This window comes from Triturus cristatus, chromosome 2_2, assembly GCF_964204655.1.
Source record: "Triturus cristatus chromosome 2_2, aTriCri1.1, whole genome shotgun sequence".
NCBI classification, from domain to species: domain Eukaryota; kingdom Metazoa; phylum Chordata; class Amphibia; order Caudata; family Salamandridae; genus Triturus; species Triturus cristatus.
In genome coordinates, this window is record NC_140582.1 from 178,725,252 (window position 1) to 178,751,145 (window position 25,894).

General features: G+C 44.3%; 1 protein-coding gene across 5 annotated transcripts in view; it reads left to right on the forward strand.

The window, feature by feature from the left end:
* The first annotated feature begins 6,262 nt into the window (after positions 1–6,262).
* The window catches only part of PDLIM5 (PDZ and LIM domain 5), a 565,292-nt gene continuing 545,660 nt past the window's right edge, over positions 6,263–25,894 (forward strand). For 4 of the 5 annotated variants that reach the window (XM_085641149.1, XM_085641152.1, XM_085641151.1 and 1 more), the window contains exons 1-2: positions 6,263–6,417; positions 23,980–24,114. In XM_085641149.1, coding sequence (XP_085497275.1) covers positions 24,019–24,114 — 96 coding nt within the window. In that variant the 5' untranslated portion in view covers positions 6,263–6,417; positions 23,980–24,018. Of the gene's footprint in view, positions 6,632–23,979; positions 24,115–25,894 lie in introns of all 5 variants that reach the window. The other variant, XM_085641150.1, reaches the window with a different exon arrangement.

The following is a 25,894-nucleotide window of genomic DNA, read 5'->3' on the forward strand; positions in this document are numbered from 1 at the left end:
GGCCCTTGAACAACACCAAAGACTCATCCACTGCAATTTCTTTCCCAGGGACATAAATCTCAGAAAATCGATCAACAAAGTGATCAAAGACAGGCCTAATCTTAAAAAGACGGTCACACTCAGGGTGATCTCGTGGCAACGCTAAACCATTATCAACAAAATGCATCATCCGAAGCAGAAGCAAATACCTGTCACGACTCATGACTGCCGGAAAAATAGACGTTGCCATCAAGGGACTGCTGGACCAATATGAAGACATTGATGGCTTCCTTAGCAAGCCCATCAAAAAAGTTAAACCCAAGAACTTCTTCATCTCTTCAACATTTGTGGGAGTCCACCGGGTAGCTCTAGAGTATGGCTTAAGACTGGCACTGTTGTCCCTCAAAAACTGTTCGGCATACAAATTAGTCTGCTCAACAATCTATGCCAAAAACACATCGTCCATAAACAACTGAAAAAAATTTACCGGCAAAAAGTTTTCAGTATTCACTCTAGACCCTGGAACACCAGTAAACTCTGGCAATGCCGGCTGCACCATGCCAGGGGCAACCCAGAGGTCATCACTTTCAAAGGGAAGCCTTGCAGCCCCAGCCTGCAGCCCAGATGCCTCTTGCCGCACTACACCAATGGGAAGCCTTGCAGCCCCAGGCTGCAGCCCAGATGCCTCTTGCCGCACTATCGGCACATCAGTCTCCTACTCTAACACAGGCACTTCATCCGCATTAAGAGTATCTTCATCATCCGATGACTCCATACGGAGAGAAAACTTACTGCCAGAATCGTCCCCTGCCTCCTCTCCCTCAGATGCAGAGTCAGTCTCTGAACCATGGTCAGAGGAAGACTCAAACAGCAAACCAACAACCTGCTGAGCAGTAATCCTGCGGTTAGCCATTATACTTACTAAGATAGAAGACTGCACAAACAAGTCAACAACAACCAACAATGTGCAAACCAAGTAAGTAAAGAAATGTGTACCTTTATCACAAAGATCAATGTACTCAAAAACTATACAATTCAATTACAAGAGACAGCTGCACTCACCAGAAACCAACTCTGCAGTGACACAGCAAAAACCAACGATATCCAACTAGAAAGAAGAAAAAAAAACAAATTACTCACAAGACAACAAAATACACATCGAGCACCAATCCAAAAAGTTTTTGACACACAAAAAACAAACATACTGCTATTATTACACCATTTGCAAAAAAAATTCATGCAGAGAAATCAAACACATTTACATTGTACAAAAAGAAAAGTCTCTTACCAAACTACACAAACAGCAGAACCACCAGTAACAACACGGCAAACTGAAAAGAGCAAAAGCCTTCACCTAGAACAAAAAAGTAAAAAAAAAAACATTACTATTGCAATTCACAAAAAATATAACAATAAACATTATAACATCCTATGTTACTACCCAAATGGTCAATCGGGTTGTGTGCCAGGTGGGGCAGAAAACAGCAGGAAAAAAAAAGCTACTCTGTCCCGGGGCGGGTGGGCCAAATACATATTATAAAAATTGCACCCTGGAAGCGACTCTTGCCAAAGGGGTCACTTCCATTTTTATTTACACTAATTCCCTGGAGTCTAGTGGGCTTTTCTGCCCCCCCCCGGGGGCCAGAAACGGACCGAAAGTCGACCGATCTGCCCCCAGGAGGGGCAGAAAAGTCTTCCAAAAAATTATGCCCCCAAGGAAGCGACCCTTGCCCAAGGGGTCGCTCCCTAAATGAAGAACAAGACATCCCTGGTGTCTAGTGGGCTTTTCTGCCCCCCCCCCCCCTGGGTGCAGAAACGGACCAAGAGTCGACCGATCTGCCCCCAGGGGGGGCAGAAAAGTCTTACCGTAAATTATGCCCCCTAGGAAGCGACCCTTGCCCAAGGGGTCGCTTCCGAACTGAATAACAAGACATCCCTGATGTCTAGTGGGCTTTTCTGCCCCCCCCCCCCGGGGGCAGAAACGGACCGAAAGTCGACCGAACTGCCCCCAGAGGGGGCAGAAAAGTCTTAGCATAAATTATGCCCCCTAGGAAGCGACCCTTGCCCAAGGGGTCGCTTCCCAACTGAATAAAAAGACATCCCTGGTGTCTAGTGGGCTTTTCTGCCCCCCCCTGGGGGCAGAAACGGACCAAAAGTCGACCGATCTGCCCCCAGGGGGGGCAGAAAAGTCTAAGCATAAATTATTCCCCCTAGGAAGCGACCCTTACCTAAGGGGTCGCTTCCCAACTGAATAAATAGACATCCCTGGTGTCTAGTGGGGCATCCCTGCTCCACGATCGCGACGCTGTGCGCGATCGTGGGACAGGAATGCCCAGCATTGAGACATCAGGAGAGAGGAAATACTCTTTCCTCTCCCCCGATGCCTCAAGGCCTCCGAATTCTGCGCCCCGCCACACCGGAGCCAAAGACTTACCCTCTCCGTTGGACGCGCTGGAAGAAATGAATTCCAGCGCGTCCAACGCTTCCTGATGACGTCGGCGCGCGCTGTGCGTGCTGACGTCATCAGGAAGCGTGGGGGGGCTCGGGGTGGCAGCGGAAACTCTTCCGCTACCATCCCCCTCTGTGGGGGCACGATCGATGCCCCAGGGGGGGAGCGCCAGCGCTTCCCCCAGGGGCTGTGCTCATGACGGAGCGGTTCCGTCATGAGCACAGCCCAACCGATGCTCATGACGGAACCGCTCCGTCATGAGCATCGAAGGGGTTAAGGATGCAAGATGTATAAATACATTGTTCGTTTACATGTGTGGGTGTACCTATTAGTGAGTGTAAGCATGTACCAATTTGGCCTCTACTTACGCATTATTGCGGAGGGCAGCAAAAGGTCTTGAGCAGGTCCTGAGTTAAGTCCGCCTCGTGGCTCACACCCTTGGATGATTGGCTCTCATAATGTTTGTGCTGAACATGGAAGCAAACGGGTGACAAGAAATATGCTCCATTTTAAACAGCTGTGGTGAAGACTCAAGGCCGCATAAGCATATGCTAAGGAGCAGTGCTTAATTTGTAAATGAATACGTGCAGTACCCATAACTCTAGTAAGAGTCCCATGGCCAGTGCAGTTTAATGTTGGCGCACTGAATAGCAAGGTTCCATGGTCTTAAATCCGTCTCATGGCTCTTTAATCCAGCACCAGAATCTCCTTGCCCCATTGTCTCACTCTTGCAGGTTCCTGCTTTCTCCTTTTGTGATGTTTTTCAGTCTTTATCTTCCCCTGTCTTTCCACTTAGTGTGTGATTCCCTCTGTTGCTATTGTTCAATATCGAATGTGGAAAATAAATGTAGGTCCCCAAAAACAGCCGCTCAAATGAAATACTGCTGAGGGGATCCAGTGGTGACACTGATTTTGAGAACTCATTGATATCAGGCTTTCCACTGAATGATAATGATAATGGTAAATTGTGGGTGCCTTTTCCAGAGATATCCATGCCTGATTCTATGCCCACACAGGGGAGGACAACTTCAGATACAGAGGTGCAATGGCCAGATACCCATTGTCAGTCGTGGTGGAACAATTTGCAGAGTGGGGGTGTTTGGGCAAGCTGTTGGAAAGTCTATTTAACAAACAACTGACTGACTATCTGGAAGTAAACAAAATCTTGGACTCCTCACAATCAGGTTTTAGCGCTTATCATAGTACTGAATCGGCACTAGTGGCCATAATAGACACCATCAGGAGCCAGCTAGATACGGGCACACCCACTATGGTCGTGCTCTTAAACTTATCTGCAGCATTTGACAATGTGTCCCATGTTAAGTTACTCCAAAGACTCTAAGACGTTGTGATTGTGGGGCCTGCCCTAGCTTGGTTCCAGGACTTCCTGAAAAACAGAATGCAGTGTGTCTCGCTGGGAACTTTAACCCCTTCGCCGTGGGGGTAATTCCCCCGTGGCGCGGGGGGGAGGGGGGCGGCGGTGCTGTGCTCGTGACGTGCCCAGCTCGTCATGAGGCACAGTGGAGCTGTGCTCATGACGAGTTGACCTCGTCACGACTCCGCCCACTAATTGATTCTCCTGCACAGGCGGGGAATCAATCGCGCGAGGGCGGAGCGCGGCCGTTATGACGAGCCCAGCTCGTCATGAGCGTAGCTCCACTGTGCCTCATGACGAGCTGGGCTCCTCATAAGCACACAAGGGGTTAAAGGCCATACCTAGGCAGTCAGATGAAGGGGTCCCTCAAGGATCCTGCTTGAGCTTCACACTGTTTAACATTTATGTGACTCCTCTCGCAAAAGTTGTCAGAGCATACAGCTTTGAGATCCTGTCAAACGCAGATGATACGCAGCTGGTCTTGACCTTTGACAAGGACTTTGACAAAGTAAAAGATCGCTTTGTGGAAGGCATGAAAGCAATTGTAAAGTGGATGTCAGACATCTTTCTTCAGCTTAACCGGGGGAAAACGGAGATTACTCTATTTGGGAAAGCTCAAACCCTGTGGACCCCAGACTGGTGGCCACCAGAATTAGGCAAAGCCCCCTACCTCTAGCAAGTTAGTGAAAATCTTAAGAATCAAGCTAGATCAGAAACTCAACATGAAAGATCAAGTCCAATCTACAACGGGCAAGTGCTTCTATGCGCTGCGTCTACTGAAGAGAGTCTCTCCATTTCTTTTATTATCTGCTGCTAAGATCCTAGTACAGGCTCTTGTCATGAGTCAGCTAGATTACAGCGACACTGTTGCATATACATTACTAAAGTAAGGTGTGGTAGTGCATTGTCTTTTACAGACATAACATTTACATTAAAATGGTGACTTAATTTGCATAGCTTGCACATTTACTGATAAACCTACAGAGAGAACAAAAGATGGGTAATGTGTAGCGTTTCAGCAAATATTTACTATTTGCATATCACCAAGGAGAGTGTTTTGATTTGGTTTGTTCCTATTGAAATGTTTCCATCAGAAAAAAATATGCTTTGTTTGTGCTTTCCTTAACTACTGATACATTTTGAAACGTGTGTAGAGTTTATTTACAGATATTTAAATGTTGTTTCTGTATTAGAAAAAAAACAGAGACATCCGATCGCCTTTCCTTTCTCACTCCCTGTACACTAGCAAGATTGTCACATTGTCCATATTACAACATCCTCACACTGCAGTCAGAGAAAGAAAAGAAAGCAATTTAAAATAGTATTAAAAGCATTAAAAGAATCAGCAGCAATTTTTCATAGCCTGACATTCGAGCTTTGTCTTTGAGCGCACAGAAAATGTGACAACATATAAATTTATAAGCATATTTAGCTTTATTGCTCATTCACCTTTTGGACACGAGCATAGTTATTTTAGGGGGTGCTACAGCATCCATCCACCCCCTATGCCTATTGTGACCTCACGCCCAATCTCCTCACACAATGTATGACTTAGTCATGTAATTTGGAGCTGTGTTTTTCTCGTGTTTGTCTATTCAGTTTCATCCCAGCTACTGCGTCTGTTTCTTGAACCCATATTTGGGTAGGAATGCTTTGTCTATCACAAGTGGCATGGGCTGAACCCTTTGTGCAATTCCCAAATGGTCTCGTCCAATGTAAGGTCACACAGTGAATAAATAGACCGGGGTGGAAGGCACTGCCTGGCTCAGACAACTAACTGTACGTCTGGTGTGCGTGTCATGTCCCTGGTTGTACTGCTAGGGACGTGCAGTCCCAAACATAGGGACAGAACAATGCACTGTCACCGGCCCCTGGGGGAAATCGAGACGGGCTATTTTATTTGATGTTTACTGTTCTTTTTTAAAAGAATGGCCAGCGCGTGCGCTTAAAGGTAAACGTGGAAGAGCTGCACGTGGGCGCTGTATACTTTTAAGATTTCATTTAACTTCTTTCGGGGTGAAATCTTGAATTTTGATGATGCAATTTCAATATGTGCATTTGACAGGCTTGAAAGACTGTCCTATGAAAACTGGTCAGTCGCAGAAAACAGTGTTACGATAATAAAAGCTTTCTCCTCTTTTCCGCTCAGATGCTAATGAGTCACATTAAAAAGCCACAGCACTTAGAACTTTATTTGCATTCAACAAACATTATAATAAAAACTGTTTTTACAAATAAACCACTACATAAAAGCGTGATCCAACGGATCTAAAATATTCCCTCGTGAAGAAAAGTCGGTGACGCCAAGAAATCCCGGCGACCTCATCCATGTACAAATCGGCGATTTTTTTACGCTAATAGGAGCTGAAACCCTCGCATGAGTCGAAGTCTTCCTCTCTGTGAAAAAAAATCCTGCCCTGCAAGCTCTTTCCTAGTCTGCAGGGCTGGGAGGGGCAGAGAGCGAGAGGCGGAAGTGAATGGCATGTGTGCTTGTGAGGGAGGGGGGATATAGAAAGAGTGTGCATGCAGAGAGGCAACCAAACTCCCTCTGCGGCTTCCCCCTGTCACAGCTCATCCGCGCGCCGGCCTGCTGTGCCCTCTCGTCTGAGTTTAGGTGAGTGAGTTTGGGGTGTGGATGTTGTACACAAATCGCCAGCAACAGGTTGCAACGCAAGCGCTGTGGAAGGAGGGGAAACGCTCAGCCTGACACAGCTCAGTGACGAGGCTTACTTTAGCTAAGGACAGGGCTGCTGACTGGAAGCAGAAGGCGGGGAGACTAGACTGGTGGTCACGGAGCAGCTCTGTGTTTTATTTCTTCCTGTGTGCTGGTGAGCTGTTTACCCCTTAGTGCTTACAGTAATTCTGTGGCACGCTTAGAAAAGAAATGCTCTTTTTTTTCGCGCACTCCCTATAAATTGTAGTCGCTTCTAGTAATGATAGTATGAATGTGCACAGCATTTGAACTTCCTGCGACCCTGTTTTATCAAAGTATCTAAATTAAGTCACTGCATTGTTCCATGTCTGCTACATTGTTACTTCCTGTATAGAGCTGCAGATCTCTGGACGTGTAAATCGCACTTTTAGACCGAGGACAGCTGTGTAAAAACACACAGGACATACGTTTTTTTTATACTGCTGTCCACGTTCTAAAAGTTTAATTTAAATCTGTCGCCCCCATTCCAAAATGTTGCTTTAAACTGCTGCCCTAACGTTTAATTCTGCTGTCTGGAGCCCCTGTTCCAAAATCCGTTTTTTAAACTTCTGTGCACCGTTCAAGCGATGAATTTAGGTCGCTGCCTCCCATGTATAGAACGTGTGCTTCTCTGAACTATTTTACACTTTCCTATTATTTTTTCTGGTATTATTATGCCCGGATGTGTCAAAAACATCTCGCATCACCCAGTCCCTTTTTCAGCAGGCAGAGATACAACAGTGGATTCACTGAAATGTGTGGCAGTCTTGTAAGCGCACATTTCACCGTTTCTGCTGGTCTTCGGTTTGGTGGAATTACTGCTTTGCTGCATGGTAATTGCATTATTATTACCACCAGCAACAGGTTGGTGGCAAACGGGACAGATCAGTAGTTGCAGGTTATTGCCCATGTTTTCCGCAGAGCGTTAAATACACCGGAAATCTTAGGATGTAATGTGATTACTGCTGTTGTGCATCTCTGCTGTGTTTAGCCCCCTGCGTTGTGTTTTTACTGTCCTGCTGCTGTTGGTTTTCCATACTGCTGGGAATGTAATAGTTAATGAAATGTGAACCTGCTGTAGGGCAGATGATTGCGTGAGGTGCCCTTTCTACTCGGGCTGGGAGTGGCATGGCTGGCACGAAAAAGAGTAGGTGAGGAGCCTGTAATGTGCAGCAAGTGATTTCCACACAGCTTTAGTGGCGGGGGGGGGGGGGGGTGTTGTGTTGCAGACTCACAACCCTCATAACCATTATGCTGCAACAAGTACTTTCAAACTACTAATAATTACGGGTTTTTTCTAATTTTCTAAAAAAAACACTATGAAATATGACCAGATGTTCAGCTGGATAAGCACTGAAGCTTTTGTATTAAATTAAATAATGACAGTTGTGTAAACTACCTTCTTCCTTTTTTTTTTTTAAATGATGTGAATAGGGTGGCCACCTCCTTACGGGTCATTCTGTGTCACTAAGGACAACAGTTTTAGTTCCTGGACTTTTGTTTCATAGCCTAATGGATTCTGGGTGTTGTAGTCTTCTTGCTTCCATAGAGCTATTTAGACAAACGTTCCTGAAATCCATGACTTGTAGTAGGGTACATTGTTAGAACTGGACACAGTGTCCATAATGCCCTGGTCAGGCTAGATGTGCGCTGTGACACCTAAAATAAGCCAAATGTGTTCTAATATAGACCCAGAATGAACGGATTCTTGCCAGATTTCCGGATCATCACACACTATGTGAAAATGTCTCATTTAGTATCATTGTATGTAAACTTATTCTGTGTAAATGTAATTGTGCGGCGCCTTTACATAATGTATCTTTAGGTGTGTTGAGTTTAAGACTAGGGCCTGTTGGTTGGCTTTACAAGTTGGTGGACATTCTTTGAGTTCACATTACTTATTTTATGAACTTAAACATGGTAGCACTTCTGTGTCACTTTTCCAACAATTCCTTGCTCTGGGGTTTCGTTGGGAAAATAGGAGGTTTGAGACTTGTGCAGGGAAGAGCTCATTAAGACTCCTGGGGCCGTATTACATAAGGTACCCCAGGGGCGCAACAGGTATTTGCGCCCGCTTTGCATGCCCCCAGGGCACTTTGGTATTATAGAAGGGGGTGCAGACGCTTGTGCGTCCCCTTCTATAATACCGATAGCACGGGCACACTTAAAGCGCCAGTGCTATCAACAGAGGGTGTTCCCTCATTTGCATAGGGGCGTACCCTATACAAATGAGGAAATTCCATTGACTCTGCGTCCGCGCCATATCACAGATGCGGGCGTAGAGTCAAAGAAGCCCGCAGGAGGCACACTGACAGTGTGCCATTTTAAAAGGTCGCGCACTATCAGTGCGCCCCCTGAGAGCAGCCCTCCGTAAGAGGTAAAGGGGGTCTCGTGCAGGGCTGGACTGGGAACCAAAACCGGCCCTGGCAAAGTGCTCGGCTATCCTGCAAAAACGGACCTGTAACAAAACCGGCCCCCACCCGTGCGGCGCACCGGGGGATTGCCCGGTGCCCTCTACAGCCAGTCCGACCCTGGTCCCGTGGACCCCCCCCCCAAGACATCCCCTTGCAGGCAGGTACAGTCACTGACTACACCCACCTGCAAGGGGATCTCTAATCCCCTTTGAAAGTGCAGGCCGGTTCCACCTGCACTGTGAAAACACGAAGCAGCTGTTCCATGTTTTCACATGAATGCGCTGCCCCCAGTGCATCGCAAGTTTGCGGCTGCCCCCAGGGCAGCGCATTCACCATATTGGGGTGCATTGGCATTGTTTGCGCCCGGAGCACCTTTTCAAAGGTGCACCGGGCGCAAACAATGCCAACACGTATTAAGGCCCCTGTTCTTCTGGTAATCTATAAGCAGCGAGGGCATTCTTCGTTGACATTGGGTGACAATGGAAATTTGTTATTTGATAAGCCCTAAATCACCTGTGATTCCTGACCTGTGGGTATTGCCAGGAATCCAACTGCAAGACATGCTTGTGTAGGGAGTGACGAGAAAGTGATACAAGACCCCTCACAAAAAGCTCCGCCCCCCATTTAGAAAGGCATAGTAGCTGCCAATTGCTAATAAGTAGAACTCTACAGCAACTTCAGGATATGCAAGGAAAGTCATGCAATGCATTGAGCTTTGCTGGGAAATTACAGCTTCTGACACCCATAACAGGCTTGCATTGTAAACTGACTTGGCATGCAATATGTAAATGCTGCTTTTTCATTGGCTGTGGAGCCGGTTAATAAACCCAAAGTAGTGCAGAGGGTCAGTCCTTCTGGGTGTCCTGATCTAACTCGAAGAGTTTGTTAGTAGATGTGGCTCTGCGCCTATTCTGAAGCTGACACGCTGCTACCAAATGATTAGAATGGCCACCTCTGCTCTAATAGAAAGAGAGGACGGCACCCTCTGCTCCCCAAAGCTAGGGTCCCTCCTGCAGTGAGCTTGGTGTTTTGTTGGCACAGTTGAGAGACTCAAAGAGACGAATTAGGTTATGGGTGAGACCTCTGACAAGAGGCGTGTTTTCGAAAGGAATGTGAAGAAAAAGAAGGCAGGTAATATTGTTGAGGCCGCTCCCCAGATTGAGTTGCTCATTAAGATTCTTGCTGGATCCCCACAGTTTTATTTGAGTTTTTGTTGATTGGGTCCTCGCTCCTCAAAAGTTCCCTGAGTGAACTCTTCAGTGGGCAACATTAATTCAGTGTATTAACTGAGTGCCACAGTTAGAAGGTACATGAGTTGCTAATCTGGTTTTAGAATCATAACATAATCTTGTTTTAACAAAGCACACATTACCCCCTTGAGGCTGAATAACAGGTTTTAACTTCTACCCAAACCAATGGTGCCATTTTTATTGTCCTCGAAAGGCTAAGTGGACCCGCCAGGATTTGTACCAATGGCCAAGGGGTCAAACGGGCTATTGGACAGGATGCCGTATCCACTGAGCCCCACAACCTGGCAATACTGTACTTTATTTTTAGGCCCGAAACCTTTCTTCTGCACTTTGTTTTCCTAAAGGATTTGCCGTCTTAACGATTTTTTCCAATGTGTTTTAAGAGTAAAATCTTATTCTAAATGTTGGAGATGCGAAACTTAAAAAAATATAGAGATTGCATTTGCACAGTGTGCCGTTCACACTGGCATGCAAATACAACTTCTTTAAAGGTCTGGAGTTGCCTGTGCAATTAAAAGGACATCAGTATAATAAAGTAGCTGTATGTGGGTGGGAGCAAGGAAAGCCATGCTGGGAGTGGGTTGGGCAGATTTTGGGTGCGGCTTGTTTCACAGACCAGTCTGGGCGAGAGCAAGGTCCTGGTTAGCAGCTAACAATGTGTTGCAGACTTCATAATAATTGTGTTGTGACAGCCAAAAGGAGGTTCTAAGAGCTCTTCTCGGAAAAAAAAGAACATCCTAGGTACTTTTCAAAAGTGTGATGGCCCTTTTGTCACGTTTAAAGGGAGTGAAGCGTGAAGTAATTAATAAATAAAAAACACATTTTGGGTGTTTTTAATTTCACTTGGACTGCTTCTATAGAAATTGCTCTTTGTTCATCTTGTATTGTGGTAAAAAACTCCTTTAAGGGAAGGCCGGATTTTTTTTCTTAAATAGTTGGGTAGGTCTACTACCATCCCGTATTTGGCTGTAATCAATTCCCAGAGTTTGGATGTTCATGAAGTTTTTTCTGTCGAAATGATCTTTCGTGCCATCACACAACAGAAACACTGGCAATCTTTCAAGATGGCTGCTGCTAATTGTCTTTGGGGGGTCATTCTGCTGGATGCATTGATGGCCTTCAGAATCACTGACTGCTCAGTAATCGTATCTTTCTGCTGGATGCATTGATGGCCTTCAGAATCCCTGACTGCTCAGTAATCATATCTTTCTGCTGGATGCATTGATGGCCTTCAGAATCACTGACTGCTCAGTAATCGTATCTTTCTGCTGGATGCATTGATGGCCTTCAGAATCCCTGACTGCTCAGTAATCGTATCTTTCTGCTGGATGCATTGATGGCCTTCAGAATCACTGACTGCTCAGTAATCGTATCTTAGATTAGAGGGAGCTGTAAAATTCAGCTCAGCAATGATGTCTTCATTCCTTCATCAAAATTACAGTTGCGGTTGACTGTGCTGTCCCACAAAGGTCACTGTAGTCTCATGAACACTTTTATGTCACCTCTGAGGTTTTAGGCAGTGCTTGGTTATTGTAAGGTCCTGGATGAAATGTACACTGATGACATCCAAATCTGTGCTGTTGCCTTTTTGATGTAGCTAGTGTTTCATTATATTTGCCCATGGCGGTGGTCGTAGATTGAATACAATCAGTTGAATGGGCTCTGGTGCTTTGGGAACTTGCATGATTTCAAGATGTTTTGCTGTCTCCATATTGTTAATGGCATGGTTTCTAACTTAGAACCGGTAGTTGAAATTTTAGATGGTGAGTCTCCATAGCTACTTGACATGTTAGAATATCAATTGGGAGCTATGTCTCTAACACACACCTAATTTCGTTGTCTGAAAATTATCTAAGTAAAACCAAAGGGGATGATGGACGTAGTGTTGAACATTGCAAGCACTCGCCCCCAGTCAACTGATCTGGGTTTAATCCATCATCATTCTTTAGCTCACTCCGCCACCGCAGTTCAGACATAGCCATATGCAAATCAGTCTGACCCTGTGCCTCATGGGAACAGTCCAGCCCGAACTGCCAAGCCATGTCTTCCCTGGACCGGAAACAAGCATCCTGGGACCGGTTTCTGGCTAATCAGCCGTCATCAGCCAGGCTAGCTTGAATGGGCATACTCTGCCAACTTAGGGCATGAGACACAGGGTCAAGTCTGATTTGCATATGGCTGGGTTCAAACTGGAACCGCATGGTGAGCAAAAAAACGATGGATGTAGGCCCAGCTCCCTGTACTGGGGTGAATGTATGACATTGTTCTGCATTCTGTCCATCAACTGTTGTTTTTGCATTTGTCACCCCGAGTGGGAAGGGTATGCCCAGACGTGGGTCCCGTGCTCTCCATGCCACTGGAAAATAGCATTTAAAAGCATATATATATATCTATAAGCGCGCACCGTGCGCGTACGGTAAAACTTACTGTAATATCTGACTTCATCAGCAGAGGATTGCGGTCGCGTGAGTTATAGTTGCCTGCACTAACTATAACGGGGGAATTTCAATGGTTTTTCACGAGTGAAATGTCCAGCTAACTATAACGTGTGAAACCTATGGTTTTTTAAGTGAATATATATATATATATATATATATTTATATAATCTCAATGCAAGGCTCCATTTCACCAGGGGCCCCCAACCCTGCAGGGCGGGCTCTGCTGTCAGGAATGGAGATCCTGGAGAAATTTGCAACAGAGGATGTGGAGCCACAACACCGACTTACTTCCAGAAAGACTTTATTAGTCTGTGCAGCATAGTTAACTCAGTGTCCTTACGCGTTTCGGCGGATTTCGCCTTGATCAGAGGTGAGTATAATATGAGCCCAGTGGTCACATGGCCCGTGATAACAATTTGGCTCAATCTCCAGCCTATCCTGTACAGGATAAGACAGCAGTTCTCAATCATAACTACAGATTGAGAGAAAAGGATTGAGGTACCTTCGGAATTCAGTGACGAGAACAGAAGGATTTGTTGTTGCCTCCTCTTTGACACCCTAGAGGCCAGTGTGTGTTCTTGAGGGACACTCCTCATATCCATGACAGGCTGAAAAGTCTATTTCTCATGCTCTGCTGAAATTCTTACTCGCACTTAAGAACTATTTAACCCCTTGAGTGCCCATGACGAGATGGTCTCGTCATGGGCCGCGGTTGCGCTGTGCCCATGACGAGACTATCTCGTCATGAGCCCCGCCCGCTAATGAAACGCCCGGCACAGGGCGTGGAAAGGGCGGGGCACTCAAGGGGTTAAATGCAATGCCGAGGGATGTCCTCGAAACTACGTAAGGCAAGGAGGAGTGCCATGGGTTTTTATAGAGAAATGTTACCAATTAGTATAGGCTGGCAACCTCGGGAAGGCAAACATTCACTCTTGTTTTTAGGCCCCTCTGCTGATACTGATAAATGACCGACTCAGTGATCCAAGAAGGGAACCTCCTGTAAGGATGGTGCAAGTGGTAGTAGAGAAAGGTAATCTCCAATATATCCTATATCAATGCCAGTTGCCATATGAGCCCCACTTGTCCACGTGCTACAGAGCTGGAAACAGGCTTACTAAAAAGACCCCACTGTGGTTGTGGACTTCGGTTAAACAGGTAGGCTCTTTGAGGGACTCAAGAGATGGCATCTATTAGACTTCACAAAAGTTAAGTGATATGGTGGTTTGTAAAATGCAACTGAAAAAACACTTGTTACACCAATACCAGCCTGATGGGTCACTACAGCTAACTTGCAGGAAGTTTAAGAAACAAGATATGGGGGTCTGCCAGAATAAACTAATTGACAATATGCATTTATAAACAAGATTATGGTTATACATGTGCTGGATGCATTTGTAGCCTTCTGGGAACATTGGGAGGAGACCCGGGCGGTATAAGTGAAGAGTTGTGGCATAACGATTAGATGGTAGCTCGGGAAGGAGCAATCTTGGCCATGCTTTGTGCAATGCAGGTCATTTGTTTCTGCCACGTGGACTGTGTAAGGGAAAGGTTTTGCATCTGAAATTAAATCACTTGATGCAATCACTTACCCCAACTGGTTGAGATGTGTTTGTGATCGGGGAGATTTTCTTTCACTTGGCTTTGGTATGCAGAGTGGGTCACACATTTTGGAGAGAAGTCCTGCGTGTACCGTTGAAGGTTCCATGCTGGCAGTTGGAAAATGAACTGAGGGTATTTGTTTGGGGCCTTGTAGAGTACCTGCAGTTGTCGGCAGTCAGCAAAGATGCTGTTCAACATGGATCGGGTTTTGACAAAATACCACAAAGCACAGCACCGGTGAGATGAAGAGGCAGTGATTTTGTGGCATAGATAGGTACAACAAGGGGGTGCTTAGGGAATCCATGAGGTGAGTCATGGTAAGAATACATAAGTACCCTAAATTGGGAGTTGGGAGGCAGGAGGGGTATGAAATGCCCCATAATACTGAATGGTCATTTCTTTCCTGTCCAGGCTTTAGCAACAATCTGGGTGAATGGTGTGTTGTTTGCACAGGTTGGACGGGTACTTCGTTCCACATAGTTATTTTATTGTTGTTACATACTTTAACTGTTTGAGATTCTTACTGACTCCTGTCTCTGATTGAAATGCCATTAAAGTTCCATATAAAAAGAAAGGTTGAGAATACTTGACTCTACAACGGAGGTCTAGGGATGCCTGTTGCATTGGGATGCTTATGCAAGAAGGTTAAGGCTTAAGCTAAAATATCTAGTAGGAACATTCAGTTCCACACCCCCCTGCCTGCGCCATAGAAAGGCTGTGCCAGGCCTTTGCAAGAGTGCGAGTTCATTGCCTGTTTACAAGCCACTGAACACCCTTCAATGTTGTGCTGCATGTCTATAGTGGGCGACCAGTACAAAACTGGAGCAAAATAATTGTGTAATTGTTTCAACCTTTTGATACATTGGAGTCTTCACCAGCATAAAGAATGTTGCATTAATCCAGTCCAGGCCTGAGGTTTCTGAATCCAGGGTAAGTTCTATTTTGGTGCATCCTCACCAAGAGGTAGAGCCGCTTTTAATTACCATTCTTATTTGTGGTAAAAATGAAAAGAATTGATTGCAAACTTTTCAAGATTCCTGACTTTGACTACTTGGGCTGGAGTGAGCCCTAAGTAGGAAAAGCTGTTTTTTTCAGGTCGAGGCTATTCTTGCTCGGTTTTAGATGAAGCAGTCAAAGTTTATTCTCAACATAAACTGTCATCCAGCTCCATCAAGGAGAGTCTAGTAGAGTAAAGCTCACGTCCTACTTTTGACATATCAAAGTCACTGGAAAAAACCAAACGACTAATACAAATAGTGGACCTAGTTAAAAGCCTGCAGGGACCCGCTACTAACCAACACGCAGGAGTTAAATGGGACCATTCTGATGGCATAGTGATATATTTTTTAAAAAGTTCATACCATTTTTTTTTTTTTTTTTTTTAAATAAATTTTATATTATTTTCCATTTCCATCTCCACATCATCTCTTACACAGGTGTTGTAAGCATTATTCAGGAAGATTGTGCTCCACCCTTCATCCCTACAAAGTTGTCATATTATGCAACCACAATGATTTACATTATTACCCACAGTCTCGTTGCCTATTATTCGCCAACTTCCGCCCTACCATACCCCTTAAGCCCTTTTCCCCACAACCCTCCCGAAATCCAGAACTACTATTTCTACCCACCCCTACCCTCCCCACCAGTGTGCTCCCCCCCCCCAGTCGTTAATCTCAATGTGCCTTGATCTTTAGGTGTGTGTTCTCTGTGCACTCTTGCAGTTGCTCGGCTTCTCTCCCCCTGCCACCCATCTTCCTCTCCTTCGGTTGTGCTTTCAATCCCTTCATTCTCCCTTGCGCTGTTAACCACCCGTGGTCTAACTGTGGGCCGGCTCATCGTCTTGGTCTCCTCCAGAACCGCGTAACGCTTCAATTAGCGCCTCCCAGGCTCGTGCCACTTCCAACATCGTCTCCTTCTGGGACCTATGCGCCAGTCGTAGCTTGATCACACTCTCACCCGCTGCCCACTTTAGGAATTCGTGTTTCCACCTCTGCACTCTAGGTCCCTGACTATGCTTCCAGTGGCTGGTTATTTCCCTTTTGGCTAGTATCAGTCCCAAATCTACGAATTTGCTGGTTACTTTATTGCGTTTCGTCCGCGGGAACCAGTGCAATAAACCCACTGCCATATCTTTATTAAGTGTTCGCTCTGTTGCCAGCTCCAACGCCCCGAACACGTCTTCCCAATACGCCGTCAGCTTCGGGCAGGACCACACCATATGCTGGAAATCCGCCTCCTCTAGTCCACATCTAGGGCAGCGAGCCTCGTCCGCCCCGAAGATCCGTTTGATATGGCTCAGGGTCATGTATGCCCTGTGCAGCACATAAAACTGTATGAGCTGGAGAAAAAAAAAAGTTCATACCATGTTTGCTTTGCTTAGGGCTGCAATCATCTGTAGTCTGTTCAAGAGGGTCTTGTGACTCATTATGTCAAATGTCTCTAACCGAAATATCCTCTCGTACACATTCAAGCTCCTCCCTTCTTTAAAGCCCAAATGATAGTCATTCAACTGAAGCGTCCATTCCGTGTAGAGTCATAGTTGTACTATAAATATTTTTTCAGGTGCATCCATTGCAAAATTTAGGACTGTTTGGAAATTTTAGTATGGCTAGAAATGCAGTAATGATATCGAGATAACTCGTTGTTGATACAAATAGTTTTTTTTCTTCTATTAAGGAGGGCTGATTAGTGTCCCAAAGGTCTAGTGGATCATATGGCACATTAAACATTTTGTCATTGAATTATGACTTAAAGTAGAGTACAGCGAGGTGTATGTAATAGTATTCATGTGGTGGTGTCCTGTGCTCCTCAGATGCTTCATGGGGAGTTGTTTATTACCACCTACTCTTTTTACATACGCCGGGTAGCACAGTTCGGGTGCCATTAATCTCATCATTTATGGTTTAGCCAACATTTAAGTTGGTAAACCAGGTGTGTACCAGGAAAAAAAGATTTCCAAGTGCCAGACCAAAGGGCCACTCGGCCTCTCTCTCCAATGGCAATTTTATATTAAAGTTTAAATGAGTTTATTCTAGGCATTACCACAAATATGACAATCCGGGACACTCGAAAATAAATGGTATACTATTTGATGAATGTTTGCATTAACAATTTGTGCCTTCTTTGAGTTCCAGAAACCCCAAGAGTTTCTATGTGCCATATTGTATTATGCTTTACATTTTCATAGACATCAAAGCGGACTGTTGTATAGCACATGCTACAAACCATATCAATACTTGGGGTTGACTTACCTTGAAAGGTGCAAACAAATCAACTATGGTTGCATTTAGCCTAAATAATTGGGATTACCATCACAGTTGAAGATCCAAATAGGAGGGGGGTGGGCGCACACTGTCTCACACTCTAGCACTCAGTTTGCCCCGATGCATCATAATAAATGCGGTGCATGATAACACTTTCTTCTGTGTCAGGCTTTAATTTTTCACCCTTTTTGGTGCAGCCAGTGCTGTGCATCTCTAGACACGTGTTTCAGGATAATTGTCCTTCTTCAGTAGAGAGCAACACTTTATTTGGGGGCTGCTGGAGATGCTGCCCAAAGTCTTCTCAGTACCACTCGCTGGGCGCAGGTGCATCAACCAGAGCGCTGGTTAGCTCAAGGGAGCCTTTTCAAATAGGAGGCGGGTGGGCGCACACTGCCTCACACTCCAGCACTCAGTTTGCCCCGATGCATCATAATAAATGCAGTGCATGATAACACTTTCTTCTGTGTCAGGCTTTAGTTTTTCACCCATGTTGGTGCAGCCAGTGCTGTGTATCTCTAGTCTCTGCTGGGACTGTGAGGCAGTGTGCTCCCAACCCACTACAGTTGAAGATCCACATCTAATTTTGTCTAGAGAAGCCAGCACCGGGCAAACTTTTAACATTCGATGTTGCTGATGCTAATGTATGAGATGGTATCCATGTCATAGAAAGTGAAAGGTCACGGTAATGAACACATTTCTGTATGGTGTTGTACTGTAGCCTTTCTGTAGTGTTGTCCTACATCTAGATGATGCCCCAAAGCACTTTAAAGTCCACCAGCTAATAGTTCTGAGGCGCATGGATAAGAGGAGTGCATTGGTGGTGGTATCAACAAGTAGTTTTGAGTATGTGTCATGCGAGATGCCCAGAGATTGTGCTCCTATCTTGTTGCAGTGGCATGTCATTTAATTTTAGGCACTGAGTGGAAAACAAAGAAGAGTGACTATAAGTTCACAAGCAGCATATGCTAAGCAATCCGGACTGTGGCCTTACAGGTGCTTGAACCTCGGTTATAGGATAGTGGGTGACTCTTCTATATAGTAAATGATGGTCGATAGATCTGTTTTGTTTTGGCGGTGCGTTACAAAATTTGTAAAGAGTAGCAGCTACCTCGTGTCTGTCTTTTGTGGTAAATAGAGGTTAGCAGTGAGGTCTTTCTTGATCTCAGACTTTTTTTCGGTTGTTTGGTTTGTTTCAACTGCAGTAAACTAGGTCCCAACCCATTGCTGCCTACTGAGCAATTCAAAGAGCTTTTAAAGATGATTTTTATCGCCACTGGTAACTTGTGTAGTGTTTTGAGGGCAGGGTTAATATTACCTCGTCTCTTAGGATTTGTGTGCCGAGTTATGTTTTTTTGAGGAGGTTTGGCAATTGATTTTTCTAGTCCAGTCTTGATATCAATAGCGACCAGAAAATTCCATATGACAATGGTTTTGCAGGTTGTGCATCACTCCTCTGCCCAGTGTCCAAGTCCAAGCCGACCCCCAAAAAATCTGCAAATATTCTTGCATTTCATTAGTTCACAAGATAGCATGAATGTTGGCTCTTATGACTAACAGAGGTCAAATAACCACGATTTTTTTTGGGGGGGAGGTTGAAGTGGGTTCTATCAGAGCAAAATGTTGGTGTGTGATATAGTTAAGACCAAATAAGCATTGACAAAGCCAGTACTTGTATTTCTTGTGTGGTGGAAATGTGTTCTCAAGCCTCCCCAACAAGACCAGAGAAGCTGCAGCATGGGCATCACGAGGCCAACCTTTCTCACAGACCAGTATAGCATGAGCAGCAGCAATGCATTCTTCTTTTATCGCCAAAGATCAGGTATTGCATGTGTACCAGTATTACAAACATTATGCGCGCCCACAGAATGGGTAGTAAAGAGTTCAGAGCAATTGAGAACGTTTGTACCCATGCAGTGCATTATAATGAATGTCAGAACAGTGCCTGAAATTAAACGCAGGGAAATCGGAAGTCCTGCTCTTTGGTGGAGCCAACTTGATTTGGGATGCCACTTGGTGGCCACAAACCCTGGGAGATGCCCCAGCACCCAAGCAATGTGGTAAAAGCTTAGGCATCCTCATTGACCACACCCTTTCCATGAAGGACCATGTGCGGGCCCTGTGTGGAAGGGGCTTGGCAACTCTGAAAATGCTAAGAAGACTCTTTCCCTGGATCCCATTGGAGTGCAGACAGTCACACAGGCCCTGCCCATTAGCAAGCTAGACTATGGCAATGCCTTGTTCGTAGGCATGGCAGACTACCTCTTTACACGCCTACAGGTACTACAAAACGCGGCAGCGAAATTTGGTATGCAATAAAAGCATACTGAGCTCAGCATCCATGTGCATCAAACAACTCCACTGGCTACCCATGCGACAGAGCAGTGTTCAAGCTACTCAGTCACGCACCTATGGCACAACACTGCAGTGGACCAAGAATTTTACAGAATAAAATCGAATTTTACGCTCCTACGAGGTGCCTACAGTCACTCTACCAAGCGCAGGCCAGGACAAAGCGCATAAGGAAAGTGAGGGCAGGAGGACGTTCGTTCTCATATCTGACAGCAAAAAAGTGGAACGAACTACCTCAAGACCTACGCCTTACGGCAGATTATTTGGTTTTTAGGAAAAAACTTAAAACCCATCTGTTTCCTAAAACCTAATATCTGACAGATCCACTACTCCCGCTGGTAACTGTACAACCAATTCTTGCTACCTAGTGCCGTGATATCCTTCGGGATGATTGTTAGCGCTCTATAAATAAATAAATAAATAAAAGAATTCCGATTTCCTAACATGAAGCTGTGTTCAGTGGGTAGAATGAACATAAGCTCTTAATGTAATGTTACCAGTAGGAGGGATCTATCTATTCAGTATGGTAAAGAGCAGATCTAGGAGGTGTGTGCAGAGCAGGAAAAGACAAGGGTGCTACGTCCAACAACACTAAGGATCGTGGACAATGCTGCTCATGCCTGTTGCCACTTTCCAGCCTGTCTCATATCTGGACTGATCAGAAGCTTTGTGCTCTCAAGTAAACTCATGAGCCCTTCCCCGCACCCCTGCCGCTTCTAAACCCTACTCCCAACCCGCTCCTGAGACTTCATCCAGTCTCGTGGGCACATACAGGCACGCCTGCAGATCTTGGCACCGTACCTTTTTGCCTCAGATCAGCCAATCTCATGGCAGCGCAACCTTAGCCTGTGTTAAATGTGATCATTGCACCACACTTGAGATTGAATGCAAGGTGCACTCTTTAATGTGGAAGTTTGAAGGAAACCAAACCTCACATACCCTGCCAACATATCACCAGTGCTGCAATACCTTGCCCATGCAAGCGCAGTAGCACTGCAATGACAACCAAAAAACAAGCGTAGTTATCTTTCTTGCCATTTATATGCTGAAGAAATGCAGGGAATCCATTGTCTGTGCTGGAAATTGATACTCCAGATCACTTCCATTACCACTGTATCTGGTATCAGTATGTTGTGCTGAGGCAAACAGTGGTAATGATGTGAGGTAGTATTAATGGTATTGTGGGCGACTGAGCTATAGATATGTGCTCTGGGTTTCAATGAGCTACTGGAACTGAGACTGACAGCATGTCTCTCGATATTTGGTGTCCTGCCCTGCAAAGGAAAAATAGCGATAGATACACAATTGAATAGTTTTAGAGCATAAACTAAACGCTACGGTATCAGTTGCGACTCGTCCACTTGCCCCGGAAGGTGCAGAGAACCTTAGAACGACAGAGAATTAACTGCAAAAAGGAATTGCCAAAAAATGGCATTTGCTTGTTACCGCAGGCATCCTGTTCAATCCCACCATAAAGCAGTGATGTCTCAAATATCCAAAATCCCTGTTCACAATGATTCAGATAATCAAAAAAGTCCATGTACTATTAGCGGATGACTGTGGAAACCACCACTGCTCAGCAGGTTCCCCTTCCTCATGCTTGTCATACCAAATGTGCCTGAATTCTAACATTGTTAGGATATATGTTGAAGGGCAAGAAATCCAGAAAGATACTAGACCTCATTCACACAATTTATGTGCACCATAGTCCAGTGTGGCACTGAGCAAATACATCCGCACATGTAGAAGATAGATGTCAATTTGGAGAATCCGAATCCTTTGAAGTTTTCGCCTGCAGATAGCATCCCCTACCTTTCGGGGGGGGGGGGGGTTCTACTGTACTATGCCTTTCGGGGGGGGGGTTCTACTGTACTATGTTTCATAGAAACAGCAGCAAGATGGGTGTTTGCAGCAGAGGAACAGCAAGCTAGCTCTTGTAAAAAGATATTGAACATTTCCAAAGTCATACCTTTGTTGGAATTCACAAAATGTTTTTCACATTCACTTTACTTATACTCTTTGAGTCAAAAGAAAGTAGGCAGATAGGGCTTGAAAAGCACTTCCTTATTTCTTAGGGTGCAGGAAGATGAATTTCTCTAGCCAAGAGAGGTAATTTCCCTGTAGAGAAAAACAGGTGGGACCGTTTGCAGTGCTAGTGCACATGTCCATCAATCCTACTTCAGCGGATTCTCCAACATGGTGACATTCAGCTGGCTTAAGTGTAGAAAAGATTATGCATGCATAGATTCCAAAGACTTGTTTACGTTTCCACACCTCCCCAGCACAGTCCTTCAAGGTAAAAAAACATCATTACGTGTTCCAAAGGAAAGTGCAGAGTGTTAAATTAAGTATTGGCTTCACCTTTGTGGTGCATGCTTGTTTTCATATTCGAATAACTATATAGAGCTCAACAACGTATTGGTCATCGCCAAGTCCATATGTACCAATTGTGGAGTCAACCGTTTGTCTTTGCAAGTGACAACTTTTGGACCATCGCTAACCCAGATCGAAGCGAGCCACACGCAGTCCGTCTGAACAGCACTAAAACATACTTGGATGCGTGAGTGCTGTGATACTCTGCCATCGAGGAGGACCTTACCTAGTACCTCCTGAACAGCACCTGATGAGTTTAAAAGACTGTAAAGATGCTTGGATAATATGAGCATTTCCTCTCCCTCCATGTCCCCTTCACAGACACTAACAAATCATGTTATATTCATTATTATTATTATTATAATATAAAAAGATTTGTACAGCTACTCCAAGAGTGCCCCGGTTCTAACAGTAAAGTCTAGACACCTTGAACTAAAAGGCAGACCCAAAGACAGCTCTTAAGACGTTTTTCAAAAAGCTACTCTGTGGCCCGTAGTTGTAGTGGGAGCGCATTCCACTCCTTGGCAGCCAGATAGGAATAGGAGCTGCCGCCACATTTTTAACTTATGAACCAAGGGATGACCACCAGCAAAGAATTGGATAACCAATGTAACCCAGCCGGTTGATCTGGAATAAATCTGTTGGACAAGCACTAAGGGCCTTTACGATAGAAAGCTCTATTAATAAGAACTAATCCTTTGAACCTGACCCGTTCAGTCACAGGTAACCGCTGTAGATGTTTTAAAGCTGGATGAATGTGTGCTCTCCTCATCTTCGTAAAATACGTCCGTTACTTTTCAGTAGGAAGACTGTTTACTTAAACCACTGACTGTGAGAAGGGCAGCATTGCATTTTGAAACGTGTCGAACTATAATTTCTAAATATATAACCAGTGCTCCAATCTGGGAGCACATCAAATCCGTATTTCCCTTCCAGAATTATCTATTAGTGTTTATGGCACAAGGCGGTTGTTCCTTGCAACAGGTTGGATCCACAAAGTCGTTTATGGGTATGTGAAATAGTACTATAAGAATGCTACCTAAGATACTCATAAATGCCGTGTTGAATCAACCTTAATGTGTCCATCTCCCTATTGGGTAAAGTACAAAAAAAGGCACATGTGAATCGGTCCTGTGGTCCCACTATTAACACCAGGATGCTTTGTAGGAATTGGAACCCTGATGGCATGACATGATATTCATTCCCTTCCACACCAGCACCTATCCTCAATTCCAAGCCTTGCTGCTGCTGAAAGCGTGCCTAGACTTGGGTAACTTTCTGACTGCAAAGCTCCTGGAGGCAATTGGGTTAATAGCGCAAATGAAAAGAAGATTGTAAACTGGCTTGAGATATCCTGGACCACTGAATTCATGGTATGGACATTTTGGCACAAATTCCCTCAGAATTTCACCAAAATTGAAGAATTCAGCAGTGATGTGGTAAAGCAAAAATGAAGGCAACATACATACGTGATCCAAAATTAGTGCTGTTGGCTCCTGGTTTGTTCACAGCGTTGTTATATACAAATATTTAAAAATCCTTTAATGGATTATGGCTCGCTTCTTTTTTGTTCTATTGCATTATATGTAGACCACACTGAAAATCAGTAATTAGTTTCCAGCTTCCCACTTTCTCTTAGTACTGTAAAGTGTAAAAACGTGTCAACTGCTATACTTTCTCTTATTGCTCCTAAGTCCTTATTTTGAAATCTAAATATTATGATTATACAGTTATTTTTTTCTGAACATTAGTACTTGCACCTCAATTGTTGTTTTTGAATTGTTTTTACCAACAGGTGTCTGTTGTTGAAATTGGAACTTAATCGCTCACCATCATGAGTGTGTACAGTGTTTGTCTATCAGGACCCGGACCATTCGGCTTTAGGCTTCAGGGTGGCAGAGATTTCAACACACCACTGACTATCGCCAGGGTAAGGAATTCTTAACTCTGATATCTGATGTGCAGTATGTTTACCTGACACAAGAAATACTTTGAGTACCAATTTCTAGCAGTCTCACCGCTTTTAACCACTTTATTTATCGTTTGGTCACTTATGTAGGGCAATTCACATTTTCACAGAACTGTATGGAATAATATAAGAGTTTTTATCAGTCAGTTCTGTATAGTCCTGAACCACTCATGGAAAAAGGGATTCAGAATAGTCAGGCTTGCAGTTTTCAATTCGTCTGTTCAGTATGTGAATATTGCAAGCATGGCCTCTTCAAAAGAAATAAACAAATGTCAAAAATCATTTAATAGTATAAGATTGATAAATACACACAAGTATGTCCTATCAAACACTTTTATTGATCTTCACAGTGTATGCAGGCTTAAGCGAAAAACAGTGTCTGCGTAGAGAATTGTTGTCCACTTAGGGTGGAAGAGAACTTTAAAGAGAAACTAGCTAATCTAAGAAATAATGGACAAAATTTGTGTTTTGTGATTCACCTTTTGACGATCTCTGCAAAACTAAACATTATGAGGTAAGAAGGATAACAGAAGAAAGTGGAAAGTAAAAATTGACCAGAGACCAGAAACAAAAGCTGGTTTTGTTGTTGGTATAGCTGTCTTTTGTAGCAACTCATTTAGTTTCTAGATTCTACAGCTGAATTATATAAATTGGCATCTTCAATATGTGGCATCCTGTTTTAAGGTGTGCCTTATCTTAGTGTTAATATAGACTTATGAGATTTATATCTCAAATTGGGGCACCAAGAGCAATACGGCCATATCTCCTGGTTAAACTGTGTCTAGATTGTGCACTTTTACAGGTTGCATGTTATTATTTGCCTTTGAATTTCAAATCTACCCTTTAAAGTATTAGGCAAGTATCCATGGTTTATCTCTCACCCTCCACTAACTTTGTGAGAGTGGCCTAGTGGACATTTACGGCTATGCTCACTTTCCCTTTCCGTCGTTTGCCTCCTACTCATAGTTGACAACATTGTTCTGCTGATCTTTATGGCTACATCAGCTACATTTGATTGCCACATATGAGGGGAGGGTGCTCAGGGCAATGCTTGGAATTCCAGGCTCCGCTTTAAGATCAGATCAAATATAATATTTTTAAGAGAGATAGCAGAATATGTGGCTCCACCATTTTCCCCAATGAGTGAAATTTATCAATGTTACCTGCTGGTACCCACAGCTACTCTCTCTGTCTCCCTCTTTTTAATATTTCCCTCCAATGTCTCAGCAACTCTTATCTACCCAATCTAGGATTTCAAATGTATGTAAAGGCAAGCATATTTTAATGTATTTTGTTTTGGAATGAGGTCTTAAGATTTTATCTTTAACCTGTATTTGGTCACACACAGGTGTGCATGTTTAGCAGTGATACACATACACTGTCGGTTTGGGAGCTGCAAGCAAGGTGGAGGGCTACTGCTCCCCAAAACGTGTGCCTCTTTAAGAAGAAATGTCTCTCTCATTATATCACTGCCAATTTATACCACAGATTTTCACCAGCTTCATGTATTTTGTTAGGAGTCCTACTCCTGTCTAATAACCAAATTTCCACTCCACTACCTTCTGTGTTTTCACTATTTGATATGTCTGTTATCTGTGTCTGTTTGTAGCACGCTATTCACTTCTAGCGCGTAATATATCTTTCTAACTGCATTCAAAGGATGATCGGACTCCGAAATTGCACAGATATTGCACTTGACTGTGTGGGTCAAAGGTAACATTATTTGCTGAAATCTATCTTC